The sequence below is a fragment of the Erythrolamprus reginae genome, chromosome 1 (genome assembly GCF_031021105.1).
Source record: "Erythrolamprus reginae isolate rEryReg1 chromosome 1, rEryReg1.hap1, whole genome shotgun sequence".
Lineage (NCBI taxonomy): Eukaryota > Metazoa > Chordata > Lepidosauria > Squamata > Dipsadidae > Erythrolamprus > Erythrolamprus reginae.
Window position 1 is genome coordinate 402,196,708 of NC_091950.1, and position 13,808 is coordinate 402,210,515.

Genomic DNA, 13,808 nt, shown 5'->3' on the forward strand with positions numbered 1-13,808 from the left:
CTACCAATCTATCTATCTATCATCTACCTACTTACCTACCTACCTACCTATCTAATCTATCTATCATCTACCTACCTACTTACCTACCTACCTACCTATCTAATCTATCTATCATCTACCTACCTACCTACCTACCTACCTATCTATCTAATCTATCTATCATCTACCTACCTACTTACCTACCTACCTATCTAATCTATCTATCATCTACCTACCTACTTACCTACCTACCTACCTACCTATCTATCTAATCTATCTATCATCTACCTACCTACTTACCTACCTACCTACCTATCTAATCTATCTATCATCTACCTACCTACGTACGTACGTACCTACCTACCTACCTATCTACCATCTACCTACCTACCTACCTATCACCTACCTACCTACCTACCTATCTATCTATCTAATTGTTATTGTTATTGTTATTGTTATTATTGAAATTATCATTAACTTTATTAATATTAAGCTGATAGCTTAAAGAAGATTTTGCACCTTTTCATTCATGATGGTCACAATCAAAGCAGCCCAAAATAGATTGGTCACCTGTTCTCTTTCTGGAGCTATCGGAACCTCCCTGTTTTGTTCATTCACCATTATGTCCAACATCTTCACAGACTAAACTGTGAGGATACACCCGATCATTAATTGAGCTGAAAGGCACTGACAATGTCACTGTCATCTGCACCTCTATAACTGTCTGGTTTGGTGCTTGAACCCAACAGGACCGACACAGACTTCAGAGGAGAATCAGAACTGCAGAAAAAACAATTTATTTATTTTATTTATTTATTTATTGGATTTGTATGCCGCCCCTCTCCAGAGACTCGGGGCGGCTAACAGCGACAATAAAACAGTGTACAATAGTAATTTGGTATTGATGATTAAAAATCAATTAATATAAAAACCAAACATACATACATACATACATACATACCATGCATAGAATTGTAAAGGCCTAGGGGGAAAGAGGATCTCAATTCCCCCATGCCTGGCGGCAGAGGTGGGTTTTAAGTTGTTTACGAAAGGCAAGGAGGGTGGGGGCAGTTCTAATCTCTGGGGGGAGTTGGTTCCAGAGGGTCGGGGCTGCCACAGAGAAGGCTCTTCCCCTGGGTCCCGCCAGGCGACATTGTTTAGTTGACGGGACCCGGAGAAGATCCACTCTGTGGGACCTAACTGGTCGCTGGGATTCGTGCAGCAGAAGGCAGTCCCTGATGTAATCTGGTCCGGTGCCATGAAGGGCTTTATAGGTCATAACCAACACTTTGAATTGTGACCGGAAACTGATCGGCAACCAATGCAGATTGCGGAGTGTTGCTGCCAACCTGCCTTCCATTGAGGACCTGTATACTGCACGAGTCAAAAAGAGGGTGGGGAAAATATTTACTGACCCCTCGCATCCTGGACACAAACTGTTTTGACTCCTACCCTTAAAACGTTGCTACAGAGCACTGCACACCAAGACAACTAGACACAAGAACAGTTTTTCCCCAAACGCTATCACTCTACTAAAAAAACATTCCCTCAACACTGTCAGACTTTTTACTAAATCTGCACTTCTATTCTACTAGTTTTTCTCATCATTCCTATCACCCTTTTCCTCCCACTTAGGACTGTATGACTGTAACTTGTTGCTTGTATCCTAAGATTTTTAATAATATTGATTGTTTCTTCATTGCTTATTTGACCCCTATGACAATCATTTTAAGTGTTGTTCCAAATGATTCTTGACAAATGTATCTTTTTCTTTTATGTACACTGAGAGCATGTGCACCAAGACAAATTCCCTGTGTGTCCAATCACACTTGGCCAATAAAATTCTATTCTATTCGATTTGATATTTCTTTCCATTCCTTCCTCCTGTATTTTAATTTCACTTTATATTTTTCAGAGTAAAATTCCTCGCCATGAACTCCTCGGGTTCAAAAGCAGAAACAAGGTGGTCTTCTCCAATCTGGCTGACTAAAGGTATGCAAGAAGAGGAACTTGGCTGCCATTAAGAAGCTGAGAAATGTATGGTATTGTAACGTTTTGTGGACCTGGGAAACGAGGGGTGGGCTTCAAAAATGTTAGCAAGGGGTTTTCTGCCCGGTTGTTGGATGGGTGTGGTCATGATGAGCATTATTATTATTATTATTATTATTATTATTATTATTATTATTAATTGGATTTGTATGCCGCCCCTCTCCGCAGACTGGGGCGGCTAACAACAGCAGTAAAACAGTACAACAAAATCCAATACTAAAAAAACAGTTAAAAACCCATTATATAAAAACCAATCATACATACAAACATACCATACATAAAATTGTGAAGGCCTAGAGGGAAAGTGTATCTTAGTTCCCCCATGCCTGGCGGCAGAGGTGGGTTTTAAGCAGCTTACGAAAGGCAAGGAGGGCGGGGGCAATTCTAATCTCTGGGGGGAGTTGGTTCCAGAGGGTCGGGGCCGCCACAGAGAAGGCTCTTCCTCTGGGTCCCGCCAAGTGACATTGTTTGGTTGACGGGACCCGGAGAAGACCCACTCTGTGGGACCTAACTGGTCGATGGGATTCGTGCGGCAGAAGGCGGTCCCTGAGATATTCTGGCCCGGTGCCATGAAGGGCTTTATAGGTCATAACCAACACTGCCTAGTTGGCCTCCTGCAGCAGAATGGGCAGGTCATTTTTGCCTTGCCCAAGTTCTGGAGGATTTCCTTGAACTTCCAGGAGGGTGAAAATGGCCTCCCCAGGCTCTGGAGGCTGGAAATGGGCCCATTTCAGGCCTTCCGGAATTTACAGTAGGCCTGTTTTTCTCCCTCCCTGAGCCTCTGCCCCTGCCCCTACCTGCATCCAAAATGGGCCATGTGGGGACTCCTGGGAGGGGTGGGGCGGGGTTTGAACTGTGAAATCACCACATGCACTCTGTTCATTTTTTGTCATCATGGCCAGTTATTCTGTTTTATAGAAACATAGAAACATAGAAGACTGACGGCAGAAAAAGACCTCATGGTCCATCTAGTCTGCCCTTATACTATTTTCTGTATTTTATCTTAGGATGGATATATGTTTATCCCAGGCATGTTTAAATTCAGTTACTGTGGATTTATCTACCATGTCTGCTGGAAGTTTGTTCCAAGGATCTACAGTGATCCCCCGGTTATTGCGTCCCCGACCATTGCGAACAGGGTAATTCGCGATTTTTCAACCCGGAAGTCAAAACACCATCTGCGCATGCGTGCCCTTTTTTCTATGGGCACGCATGCGTAGATGGTGCCCGGCAGATCAGCTGCTGGGCGGCTTCCCTGGGTCTTCCCCCTCTTGCTGGCGGGAGGGCGAGCAGCGGGCATCAGCAAGGAGTTTCCCCACCGCCCACGCAAACTCCTCGCTGCCGCCCGCCCTTCACCCGCCCACACCGTTCATTCTCGCCGCTTTGGAGCTGAGTCCTGAAGCGAATTCGCTTCAGGACTCAGCTCGAAAGCGGCCAGAGCGAGCGCGGACAAGCCGTTCGCTGGCGCTAGCTCTCACCTGCCTGCCCGCTAGCGAGGAGCCGCCTGCCTGCCCGCTAGCGAGGAGCCGAAGATAGGGGGCGGCACGGCTGTTTTAAAACGTCGCCACCGGCATGGGGGGCTTGACAGCACCCCCCGGACCCCCAACCCAGGTTTGGGGGGCTGCTAGGAAGCCCCCCATGCCGGCGGGGACGTTTTAAAACACCCGCGTGACTTTCCAATGAGTCCCGAAAACAAACGCGTTGTCTTCGGGACCCATTGGAAAGTCGCGCGGGTGTTTTAAAACGTCCCCGCCGACATGGGGGGCTCGCTAGCACACCCCCGAACCCCCAACCCGGGTTAGGGGGGTGCTAGCGAGCCCTCCATGTCGGCGGGGACGTTTTAAAACACCCGCGCCGCCCCCAATCTTCGGCTCCTCGCTAGCGCTGCGGAAGTAAAAACACCATCTGCACATGCGCAGATGCTGTTTTTACTTCCGCAGCGCTACTTCGCGAAAACCCGCTCGTTGCGGGGGGTCCTGGAACGGAACCCTCGCAACGAGCGGGGGATCACTGTACTACTCTTTCAGTAAAATAATATTTTCTCATGTTGCTTTTGATCTTTCCCCCAACTAACTACAGATTGTGTCCCCTTGTTCTTGTGTTCACTTTCCTATTAAAAACACTTCCCTCCTGGACCTTATTTAACCCTTTAATATATTTAAATGTTTCGATCATGTCCCCCCTTTTCCTTCTGTCCTCCAGACTATACAGATTGAGTTCATTAAGTCTTTCCTGATCTGTTTTATGCTTAAGACCTTCCACCATTCTTGTAGCCTGTCTTTGGACCTATTCAATTTTGTCAATATCTTTTTGTAGGTGAGGTCTCCAGAACTGAACACAGTACAGTGATCTCTCGGTTAGCGCGGGGGTTACGTTCCAAGACCTCCCGCGCTAACCGATTTCCGCGTTATATTGGATGCGGAAGTAAAACCACCATCTGCGCATGTGCGCCATTTTTTTCATGGCCGCACATGCGCAGATGGTGGAGTTTGCGTGTGGGCGGTGGGGAAGACCAAGGGAAGATTCCTTCAGCCGCCCAACAGCTGATCTGCTCCGCAGCGCGGAAGCAGCGAGGAGCCGAAGATGGGGTAAAGGCAAAGGGGAAACCCCATCTTCGGCTCCTCGCTGCTGCCGCGCTGCGGAGCGGATCAGGTGTTGGGCGGCTGAAGGAACCTTCCCTTGGTCTTCCCGCTTGCCGCTTGCCAGTCCACACACGCCCCCCTGGATGAGCCGGCCACAGGGGCGAGGGGTGGGGATGAAGGGGCAGGACTTCCCGGGCGGAAGGCATGCTCGGCTCTGCCGCTCCAGCCCCTTTCGGCCGAGCAGCCAGGGAAGTCGAGCCAGGCGTGGCGGCGGCAGCGCTGCTTCTCCGGTCGCCCGGTCCTCTTCTGCCTCCTGCGCCGATGTTCCCCGCTGCGACGGAAGGCAGTCGCTTGGCTAGGGAGGCTCGGCCGAAAGCGGCTGGAGCGGCAGAGCCGAGCACGCCTTCCGCCCGGGAAGTCCTGCCCCTTCATCCCCACCCCTCGCCCCTGTGGTCGGCGGGGATGAAAGGGCAGGACTCCCTGGGTGGAAGGCGTGCTCGGCTCTGCCGCTCCAGCCGCTTTCGGCCGAGCCTCCCTAGCCAAGCGACTGCCTTCCGTCGCAGCGGGGAACATCGGCGCAGGAGGCAGGAGAGGACCGGGCGACCGGAGAAGCAGCGCTGCCGCCGCCACGCCTGGCTCGACTTCCCTGGCTGCTTGGCCGGGGAGGCTCGGCCGAAAGCGGCTGGAGCGGCAGAGCCGAGCACGCCTTCCACCCAGCGATTGTTCCGCTGCCGCCAGCATGGCCTGGCTGGCAGCGGAAAATGTAACGGAGCCCACGGGGGATTCGCCTTCCTCCCACCCGCAGCCGAGACTGATTGTGGGCTCCTTCGCAACCTCGGAGAGCTTCCGGGGCATGAAAGCTCACGAAAACCAGGAAGCTCTCCGAGGTTGCGAAGGAGCCCACGATCAGTCGGCTGCCGGCGGGAGGAAAGCGAATGCCACGGGGCTGGGCTCGGCTCCCCCCTCGGCTCCCCCCCTTACCAGCCCCGCCGCGGAAGGCTCCATTCTGTTCCCTGCCGGCCCGATTGAGCGGCCGGCGGTCTCCATTCAGGGAACAGAATAAAAAAAAATTTAAAAAAAAAATTTTTTTTTTTAAATAATATTTTAATATTTTATTTTTTAAATAATATTTTTTGAAAAACCGCGTTGCAGCGTTTCGCGCTAATCGAGAACGCGCAAGTCGAGGGACCACTGTATTCCAAATGTGGTGTCACCAGCATTCTATATAGCGGGATCATAATCTCCCTCTTCCTGCTTGTTATACCTCTAGCTATGCAGCCAAGCATCCTACTTGCTTTCCCTACTGCCTGACTGCACTGTTCACCCATTTTGAGACTGTCAGAAATCACTACTCCTAAATCCTTTTCTTCTGAAGTATTTGCTAACTGCCAATACAATACTCAGATTGTGGATTCCTTTTCCCCAAGTGCATTATTTTACATTTGGAAACATTAAACTGCAGTTTCCATTGCTTTGACCATTTATCTAGTATGTGCGCACGTTTTATTGAATTTTTTAAACATTTACATCTTAATATTTTCAAGTGAGTTGGCATCCCTATATTTACATTCATATCAATATATTATATATTTATATATTATATACACAATCTTTTTTAATATTTTCTTTTTCCGTCCATCTCTTACTGCTGTTTTTAATTTCTTTTTTGTATCCATTTATACCATTTTGTCCAATTAGAGTAGACATCCGAGTCCTTTTGATCCTTTAATTCCATCGTTAATTGGTCAATCTCTGCACAGTCATTTTTTTTAATCATCTCCTTTTCAACGGGTATCTGTGGGTCTTTCCATCTTTGTGCGTAGGCAATTCTTGCGGCTGTTACTACAGGGAGTAAAGTATATGTAATATTAAATATTTCAAATGTTTAGAATACGGTTTTATAATAATGCCTAACAAGAAGAATTCCGGTATGAATTTAATTACGGTGTCTATTATTTCCTGTAGCTATTTTTGGAGTTTCCGCCAACACTTTTTCACTTTGGGATGTAGCCACCATAAATGGAAGAAGGTGTCCTGCTCTTTTTTACATTTCCAATATTTCCGATTACAATTTGGATATATTTTCGCCAATCTTTTTAGGGCCAAATTCCACCAATAAAACATTTAATATTGGTTCTCTTTGTAAGCTGTTGATTTAGTTAATTTAATATTTCTAGTCCAAATTTGCTCCCAGTCGGCCAGGCATTCACTGCAGCTGAAATTTTTCACCCAAGCTAAAACAGCTATTCTGTTTTATGTACGTAAGCCACCTGATCCCAGGAACAAAAGGAAGACCCTAAGCCAGAGGTCCCCAACCGCCGGTCCGCGGACCAGGACCGGGCCGTTGGGGGTTTTCAGCCGGTCCGCGGCGGCGCTGCCCTCCCGGCAGAGAACATTATGCAGGACGGGGTGGGGCGTCGGGCGGTGACGCAGCCCTCCACACTTCTCCACAGGGCGGGGAGAATCAGGAGGCTCCTTTGGCGGCTGGGGGCTGCCTGGCTTTGTGATTTTGGCTGGGGGGGGAGTTAGGAAGGTCCTACTTCTCCCCCCCCAGCCAAAAATTCAAAGCCTATCTGCTGGATACGGGCGATGAGTGGGACAGAGCGGCGCGGAAGCCTCTTGCAGCAGCTGCCACAGCCACCGGCTTCGGCGCCGTTCGTCCCGCCCATCGCCCGTATCCAGCAGAAGCTGCTGCCCGAGTGCTCTTGGCCGGCGGGATTCAAAGTGCTGGGGTGGGGGTGTCCTGACAGCCCCCCCACCCCAGTGCTTCGCCTCCCGCTGGGACACCCCCCACCCCAGCACTTTAAATCCCGCCGGCCAAGAGCACTCGGGCAGCAGCTTCTGCTGGATACGGGCGATGGGCGGGACGAACGGCGCCGAAGCCGGTGGCTGTGGCAGCTGCTGCAAGAGGCTTCCGCGCCGCTCTGTCCCACTCATCGCCCGTATCCAGCAGATAGGCTTTGAATTTTTGGCTGGGGGGGGAGAAGTAGGACCTTCCTAACTCCCCCCCCCCCCAGCCAAAATCACAAAGCCAGGCAGCCCCCAGCCGCCAAAGGAGCCTCCTGATTCTCCCCGCCCTGTGGAGAAGTGTGGAGGGCTGCGTCACTAAGCTCCACCCCTCCATAACCCCACCCCCATATGACCAAAGCCCCCCCCCCGGGCCGTGGAAAACTCGTCTAACTTAAAGCCGGTCCCTGGTGCTAAAAAGGTTGGGGACCTCTGCCCTAAGCTAACAAACAAACTAATACAGCCAATTGGAAAGAAAATAAAACCAATAGTTTGAATAGAGGTACATTGGTTAGATAAAAGCCACGATCACATCAATGCATCAGCCTTCACATACACGGATTATGTAACTTGTGCCAGGCATATTGCACGATCTGGATCCTTTACATAATTATGTCCAGACATATGTTATTGCTTCCCCCTCCCCCAGATATCAGATAGTGATATCATTAATGAATAGTGTTATATATTATCATTCTTCTCAGCTGAAGTCTGGAAAACAATAGACACTTGGCCTGGACGACGTAGTGGAGACATGATTGTCATCACTGTCATTCTTTCCGCTCTCTGTGGAGTCGTCACCATTGGCTTCCTGAGCACCGTCTGTTATGAATGGTAAGTATCCACCAGTAATGGGTTTTCACTTACCTTTGCTATACTATGTGTGCGCATGCGCAGATCATCTGTGATGGCATTGGGGTAGCTGGGCAGAGCCTCCCACTGCTGCTGCTGCTACCAGTTCACCCAAACCAGTGCAAACTGGTAGCAACCCACCACTAGTACCTGTTTTGTCTTACACAGCAACCGACCATTAATTAACCTCCAATTAAGGCTCAGACACAAGGTTTCAAAATGAAAGAGTCTATTTACAATATAGTTTGTTGCAAAACACAAATTATAACAAAGGAATGTCCTTCAACTGCCAAAGTTCAGAATGGGAGGCAGAGTTGATAAGCGATGCTTCAAAAACAGAATTATTCACAGCAGACTTTAACCTTAGAATTGTCCAGAACTGTCACAAGGTAGGTTTGAACAACAGACAAAAACTCTGAACATGCTCTTTTCCTTCGAAGGATCAAATGTTGACTTTCTGCAAAGGGGACCTCCCAACTCCTCCCCCTTATATACACCCTGGGATTACAGACTGTGCCCAGCTGTGCTCACTTCCTCCTTCTGAGTCTGCGCAACTGCTCTTGCCTCCCCAGCATCCTTCTCACTCCTGTATCCAGGATAGGATCCCTCATCTCCTCTTCCTTGTCAGACCCAGCCAAAGCCCCAGTGGGGGTTCTATAGCAGTGATGGCGAACCTATGGCATGGGTGCCACCGATGGCATGCGGAGCCATATCTGCTGTGCGAGTCACCCTAGCTCAGCTCCAACGTGCATGTGCGTGCTGGCCAGCTGATTTTTGGCTCACACAGAGGCTCTGGGAGGGCATTTTTGGTTTGTAGAGAGCCTCCAGGGAGGATGGGGGAGGGCATTTTTACTCCCCCCGGCTCCAGGGAAGCCTTTGAGTCTGGAGAGGGTGAAACACAGGCCTACTGGGCCCCCTGGAAAACAGGCTGTTTCCAGCCTCCAGCGGGCCTCCGGGGGGCAAGGGAAGCTGTTTTTGCCCTTCTCAGGCATTGAATAATGAGTGTGGGCATGTGCACAGGTGCTCTTTTGGCTCCGGAGGAACAAAAAGGTTCATCATCATTGTTCTATAGCCTCTGCAGGACTCTCACATTCTATCTCTCCCTCCTCCTCATTGTCCTCTGACAGCCACACAGGCTGACCATGCCCTGATGGATCCGGTCCATCTGGCTCGAAGTTTATTGCCAGAGGACCTGTCTGCAATCCAACCACAGTAGAACCCACACCTAGAACCTTGGTGTGGCAAAGGACAGGTGATCATCCTATCAATACCCAGAGACAAATGAGGTGTAGGAAATCCTTAAACAGTAGGCAAGGCCGAAGGGTAAAAACGATGCTGAAAACATTGACAGAAACATAATGAGGGCAGGGGAGGTCCACCAGCACTCTGGGAAGCCCAGAGAGCTGTTTTCTTCTGGCTCCTTCCTTCCTCCCCACCTTTCATGTGAGCAAGGCAACATATCTGAGCTGTAGAGATCCAGCTGACCACCAGATGGTGGCAAAGACATACCTGTATACAGAAAACTTTGAATTTTTCAGAAAGCCCAAAGATCAGTCTTTGAAAGGAGATCAGGTTTGAAAAACTAAATGGATGAATACTAAAGCTACCTTTATTATTATTCTACAATAGCAGAATCTTGCAAGTTTGAAAATCTCTCCCCTTCCTTCCTTTATCATAACGAGAACTACAGAGGGTCAAGCCCGAAGCATTTTCTCCACCTGAATTCCTTCGTTGTGGGCTGAGATTTCTCTTATCTGACTTTGCTTAATAGAATAATCGAGCTGGAAGTGACCTTGCAAGTCTTCTACTCCAGGGGTCTCCAACTTTGGAAACTTTAAGACTTATTATTATTATTATTATTATTATTATTATTATTATTATTATTTATTGGATTTGTATGCCATCCCTCTCCGTAGACTCGGGGCGGCTAACAACAGTGATAAAAAACAGCATGTAACAATCCAATACTAAACAACTAAAAAAAACCTTATTATAAAACCAAACATACATACAAACATACCATGCGTAAATTGCAAGGCCTAAGGGGAAAGAATATCTCAGTTCCCCCATGCCTGAGAGCAAAGGTGGGTTTTAAGAAGCTTACGAAAGGCAAGGAGGATGGGGGCAATTCTAATCTCTGGGGGAGTTGGTTCCAAAGGGCCGGGGCCGCCACAGAGAAGGCTCTTCCCTTGGGTCCCACCAAACATCATTGTTTAGTTGACGGAACCCAGAGAAGGCCCACTCTGTGGGACCTAACTGGTCGCTGGGATTCGTGCGGCAGAAGGCAGTCCGGTGCCATGAAGGGCTTTATAGGTCATAACCAACACTTATGGATGGCAACTCCCAGAATTCTTTAGCCAGCAAAGCTGGCTGAGGAATTATGGGAATTAAAGTCCACAAGTCTTGAAATTGCCAAGGTTGGAGACCCCTGTTCTAGTCCAAAATCCCTGCTCAAGCAGCAGACCTGATGCGGTTTCAAACAAATGGTTGTCCAATATTTTCCTAAAAACCCTTCTTTTCAATATTCTTTCTTTAAAAACCTCCAATGTTGCCTCCACTAGAGGCAAGCCATTTCACCAATGAATGGTTCTATCAGGAAGTTGCTACTTGCTTCTAGATCGCTTCTCTCTTTCATTAGTTTCTGTTAGAATGTCTAGGTAATAAACCTTCAACAAACTTTACGTAGAGTTAATGTAGCAATGTGGGTTAGTCAGTCAATGAATCAGACTTAGTACAAAATAGAACAATATTATTATTTACAGATAGGCAAAACAAGCAATGGTAGTTACACAGTCCAAATAAACAAAGTAAATATCTCTCTCTCTAGTAAAGAACTCCCACTAAGAGGAAAGGCGTTGGCTCCCTCTTATGGCCAACCAGCAAATATTTCTTAAAGGTACAGTTTTAAACTGACATTTGTTGGCTCCTTTATATATGCAACACCCAACATAGTTACATACAGTATACTAACAGTTTCCATACATTGTTTCTTGTTCTACCCTCAGGTCAGTAGTGGGCTGCTACTGGTATGGTAAAGGATGGTGTATTGGTAGCCAATGTTCCCTCTAATTTTTTTTCGGGGTGGGCGGAAAAGTATAGTGTCTGAGCAGCAGTCCCCTTGGGACTGGGTGGCATAGAAGTATAAATAAATAAATGAATGAATGAATGAATGAATGAATAAATAAATAAATGGATGAATGAATAAATAAATAAATCCCTTCTTTTTATTAAAAGAAAGTAATAATAAAAAAAACAAAACTCTATTACTATTAAAACTAAAACAACCAGCAAATCCAAAAACATAACTATTAATTAAAACAGGTGAGGGCTGGGTTTTTTTTTCTCTGTTATTATTTAACTGCTTTTACCATATGCTTTAAATCAAGAGTCACTTCTCTCTCTGTTTCTCTCTCTTTCCTGTAATTCTCTGCCTCAATCATTTTCTCATTTCTCTTTTTTTCTCCCCTTTATTCTATCATTTCTCTCTCTCTTCCTTCCACTCCTCACTCTCTTGCTTTCTTCCTCTCTCACACTCTCTCTCACTCTCTTCCTTCCTCTCTCCTCTTTCTCACTCTTTCTTTCTTGCTCTCTCACTCTCTCTCTCTTCCTTCCTATCTTCTCTCTCTCTCTCTCTTCCTTTCTTTCCTTCTCTCTTCCTTCCACTTTTTTCTCTTTCTCTCTCTCTTTTCCTTCCTTCCCCTCTTCCCCTCCCTCTCTTTCTTCCTCTCTCCCTTTATATTTATCTCTTCCTTCCTTCCTCTCTTCCTCCCTTTCTCTTTCCCTCTCGTTCACTTTTCCCTCCCTTCCTTCCCTCCCTCCCTCCTTCTTTCTCTCCACATCTCCGGCGGGCAGCCGGCTTTGCTGACCGGCACCAGGCTCAAGCCAGCTGCCCGGGAAAGCCCTATGCCGGCCAGGAAAGCTGGCTTTCCGGGAAAGCAGCGCGCTTTTAAAATGCGCTGCTTTCCTGCAACTCTTTCCTGGGCAGAAGGGGGAAGGAGGCCACTTCCCCCCCCAGGAAAGAGGTGCAGGAAAGCAGCGTGTCTGAAAGGCATGCTGCTTTCCCAGAAAGCCGGCTTTCCTGGCCGGCAGAGGGCTTTCCCGCCGCTCCCCCCTGAAAACACAATGGAGGTCCAGGATGACAGGCAGGGCGGAGCGGGGTGGAGCAACGGGAGGCTCAAGCTGGTGGTGGCAGACCTCCATTGTGTTTTCGGCTGGGGGGGGCAGGAGGACCTTCCTGACTCCCTCACACAGCGCTTCGCCCAGGATGACAGGCAGGGCGAAGCTGCATGCAGCAACGAGAGGCTCAAGCAGGCAGCCTCCGCGCTTTTCTTTGGAGGAGGAGAGGGGGCGGATCGGGAAGGCGGGGGGCAGCGCCGAGAGGCCAGGGGCGCAAGGGGGCTGGAGGCACGGTGGGGAAGCTGGGGCGGCCGCGGCTCCCTTTCCTTCTACTGCCGGTGGGGGCCCCCCCCCTGTGGGCTGGCATGGGGATGGGGAGTGCGCGCCAGTGGAAAAGGGTGCATGGGTGGGTATTTTGGGGTTCGTGTGTGCGCACGCGCAGGTTACAGTGAACACTGTTGGTAGCAATCAATGTGCTGCACACACAGTTTTGGTTATCTTGCGTGCATGTGCCCATGTCTCAGCATGTTTTTGCTTCTGCACATGGTTGCGAGGGGATGCACGCAGGAGAGAGATTTCGGCCATTTTTTGCTTCTGAAAACTCAGGGTGGTCCATCAAAGAAATAAATTAACATGCAGCTGTTTCCCTACTCAAGCCAGTTTCTTTATTTTCGACAGCTTCAAGCGTTGGCGCCATGATCCATCTGAGAGTCAAGAGGAGCAGCGCCAGGAGCCTTTCCAAGGGAGCCGCTATGACACCCACCACATTCCCCCTGCCCCACCTGGGCCCCCTCCTCCTCCTCCACCCTCTGCAGATGTGCCTGGCCCTCATCTCACCCCTTGAACTTCATAACACCTACAGATGCACCAACAGCCCCCTAATTGGATCTCTATTATGTCTTTCCATGGCAATCATACCCCCACCACGCACACTCACAACCTACTGAGCCACAGTTGTGCAGTGGTTAAAGTGCGGTACTGCAGGCTACTTCTGTGGACTGCTGGCTGCCTGCAATTTGACAGTTCAAATCTCACCAGGCTCAACATTGACTCAGCCTTCCATCTTACTGAGGTCGTTAAGAGTTGCAGAATCTCTGTGATTAATCAGTAGTGGATTCCTACCGGTAAAGGACGCCACACTGGTAGCAAAAGATGAGCTGCTTGTGCAGCTTTGTATGTCTTGCAAGGCGCATCCAGGTGCGTCCCACCCAGCAAAGGGCTCCATTTACTTTTTTCTACTGGTATGGGATCCTGAGGCTGGCGTGCGCACGTACATACCTGACACATGTGTGCACACCTTCACATGAGATTTCGCTTCTGCGCATGTGCCCAAAGTGTTATCTCATGCAAGGACACTTGCGCGGATGAGGTTTCGGCAATTTTTGCCCCTTTTTTTGCTTCTGCACATACATAGAAGCGAAACCTCGTGTGGGAACATGTGCA

At 48.8% G+C, this 13,808-nt stretch overlaps 1 protein-coding gene across 1 annotated transcript in view; it reads left to right on the top strand.

Moving 5' to 3' along the window:
* The window catches only part of LOC139162240 (uroplakin-3b-like), a 28,586-nt gene extending 15,360 nt beyond the window's left edge, over window positions 1-13,226 (top strand). The window contains exons 4-6 of the mRNA XM_070742387.1: window positions 1,895-1,971; window positions 8,102-8,231; window positions 13,044-13,226. Coding sequence (XP_070598488.1) covers window positions 1,895-1,971; window positions 8,102-8,231; window positions 13,044-13,209 — 373 coding nt within the window. The 3' untranslated portion in view covers window positions 13,210-13,226. The remainder of the gene's footprint in view (window positions 1-1,894; window positions 1,972-8,101; window positions 8,232-13,043) is intronic.
* The last annotated feature ends 582 nt before the right edge of the window (window positions 13,227-13,808 follow it).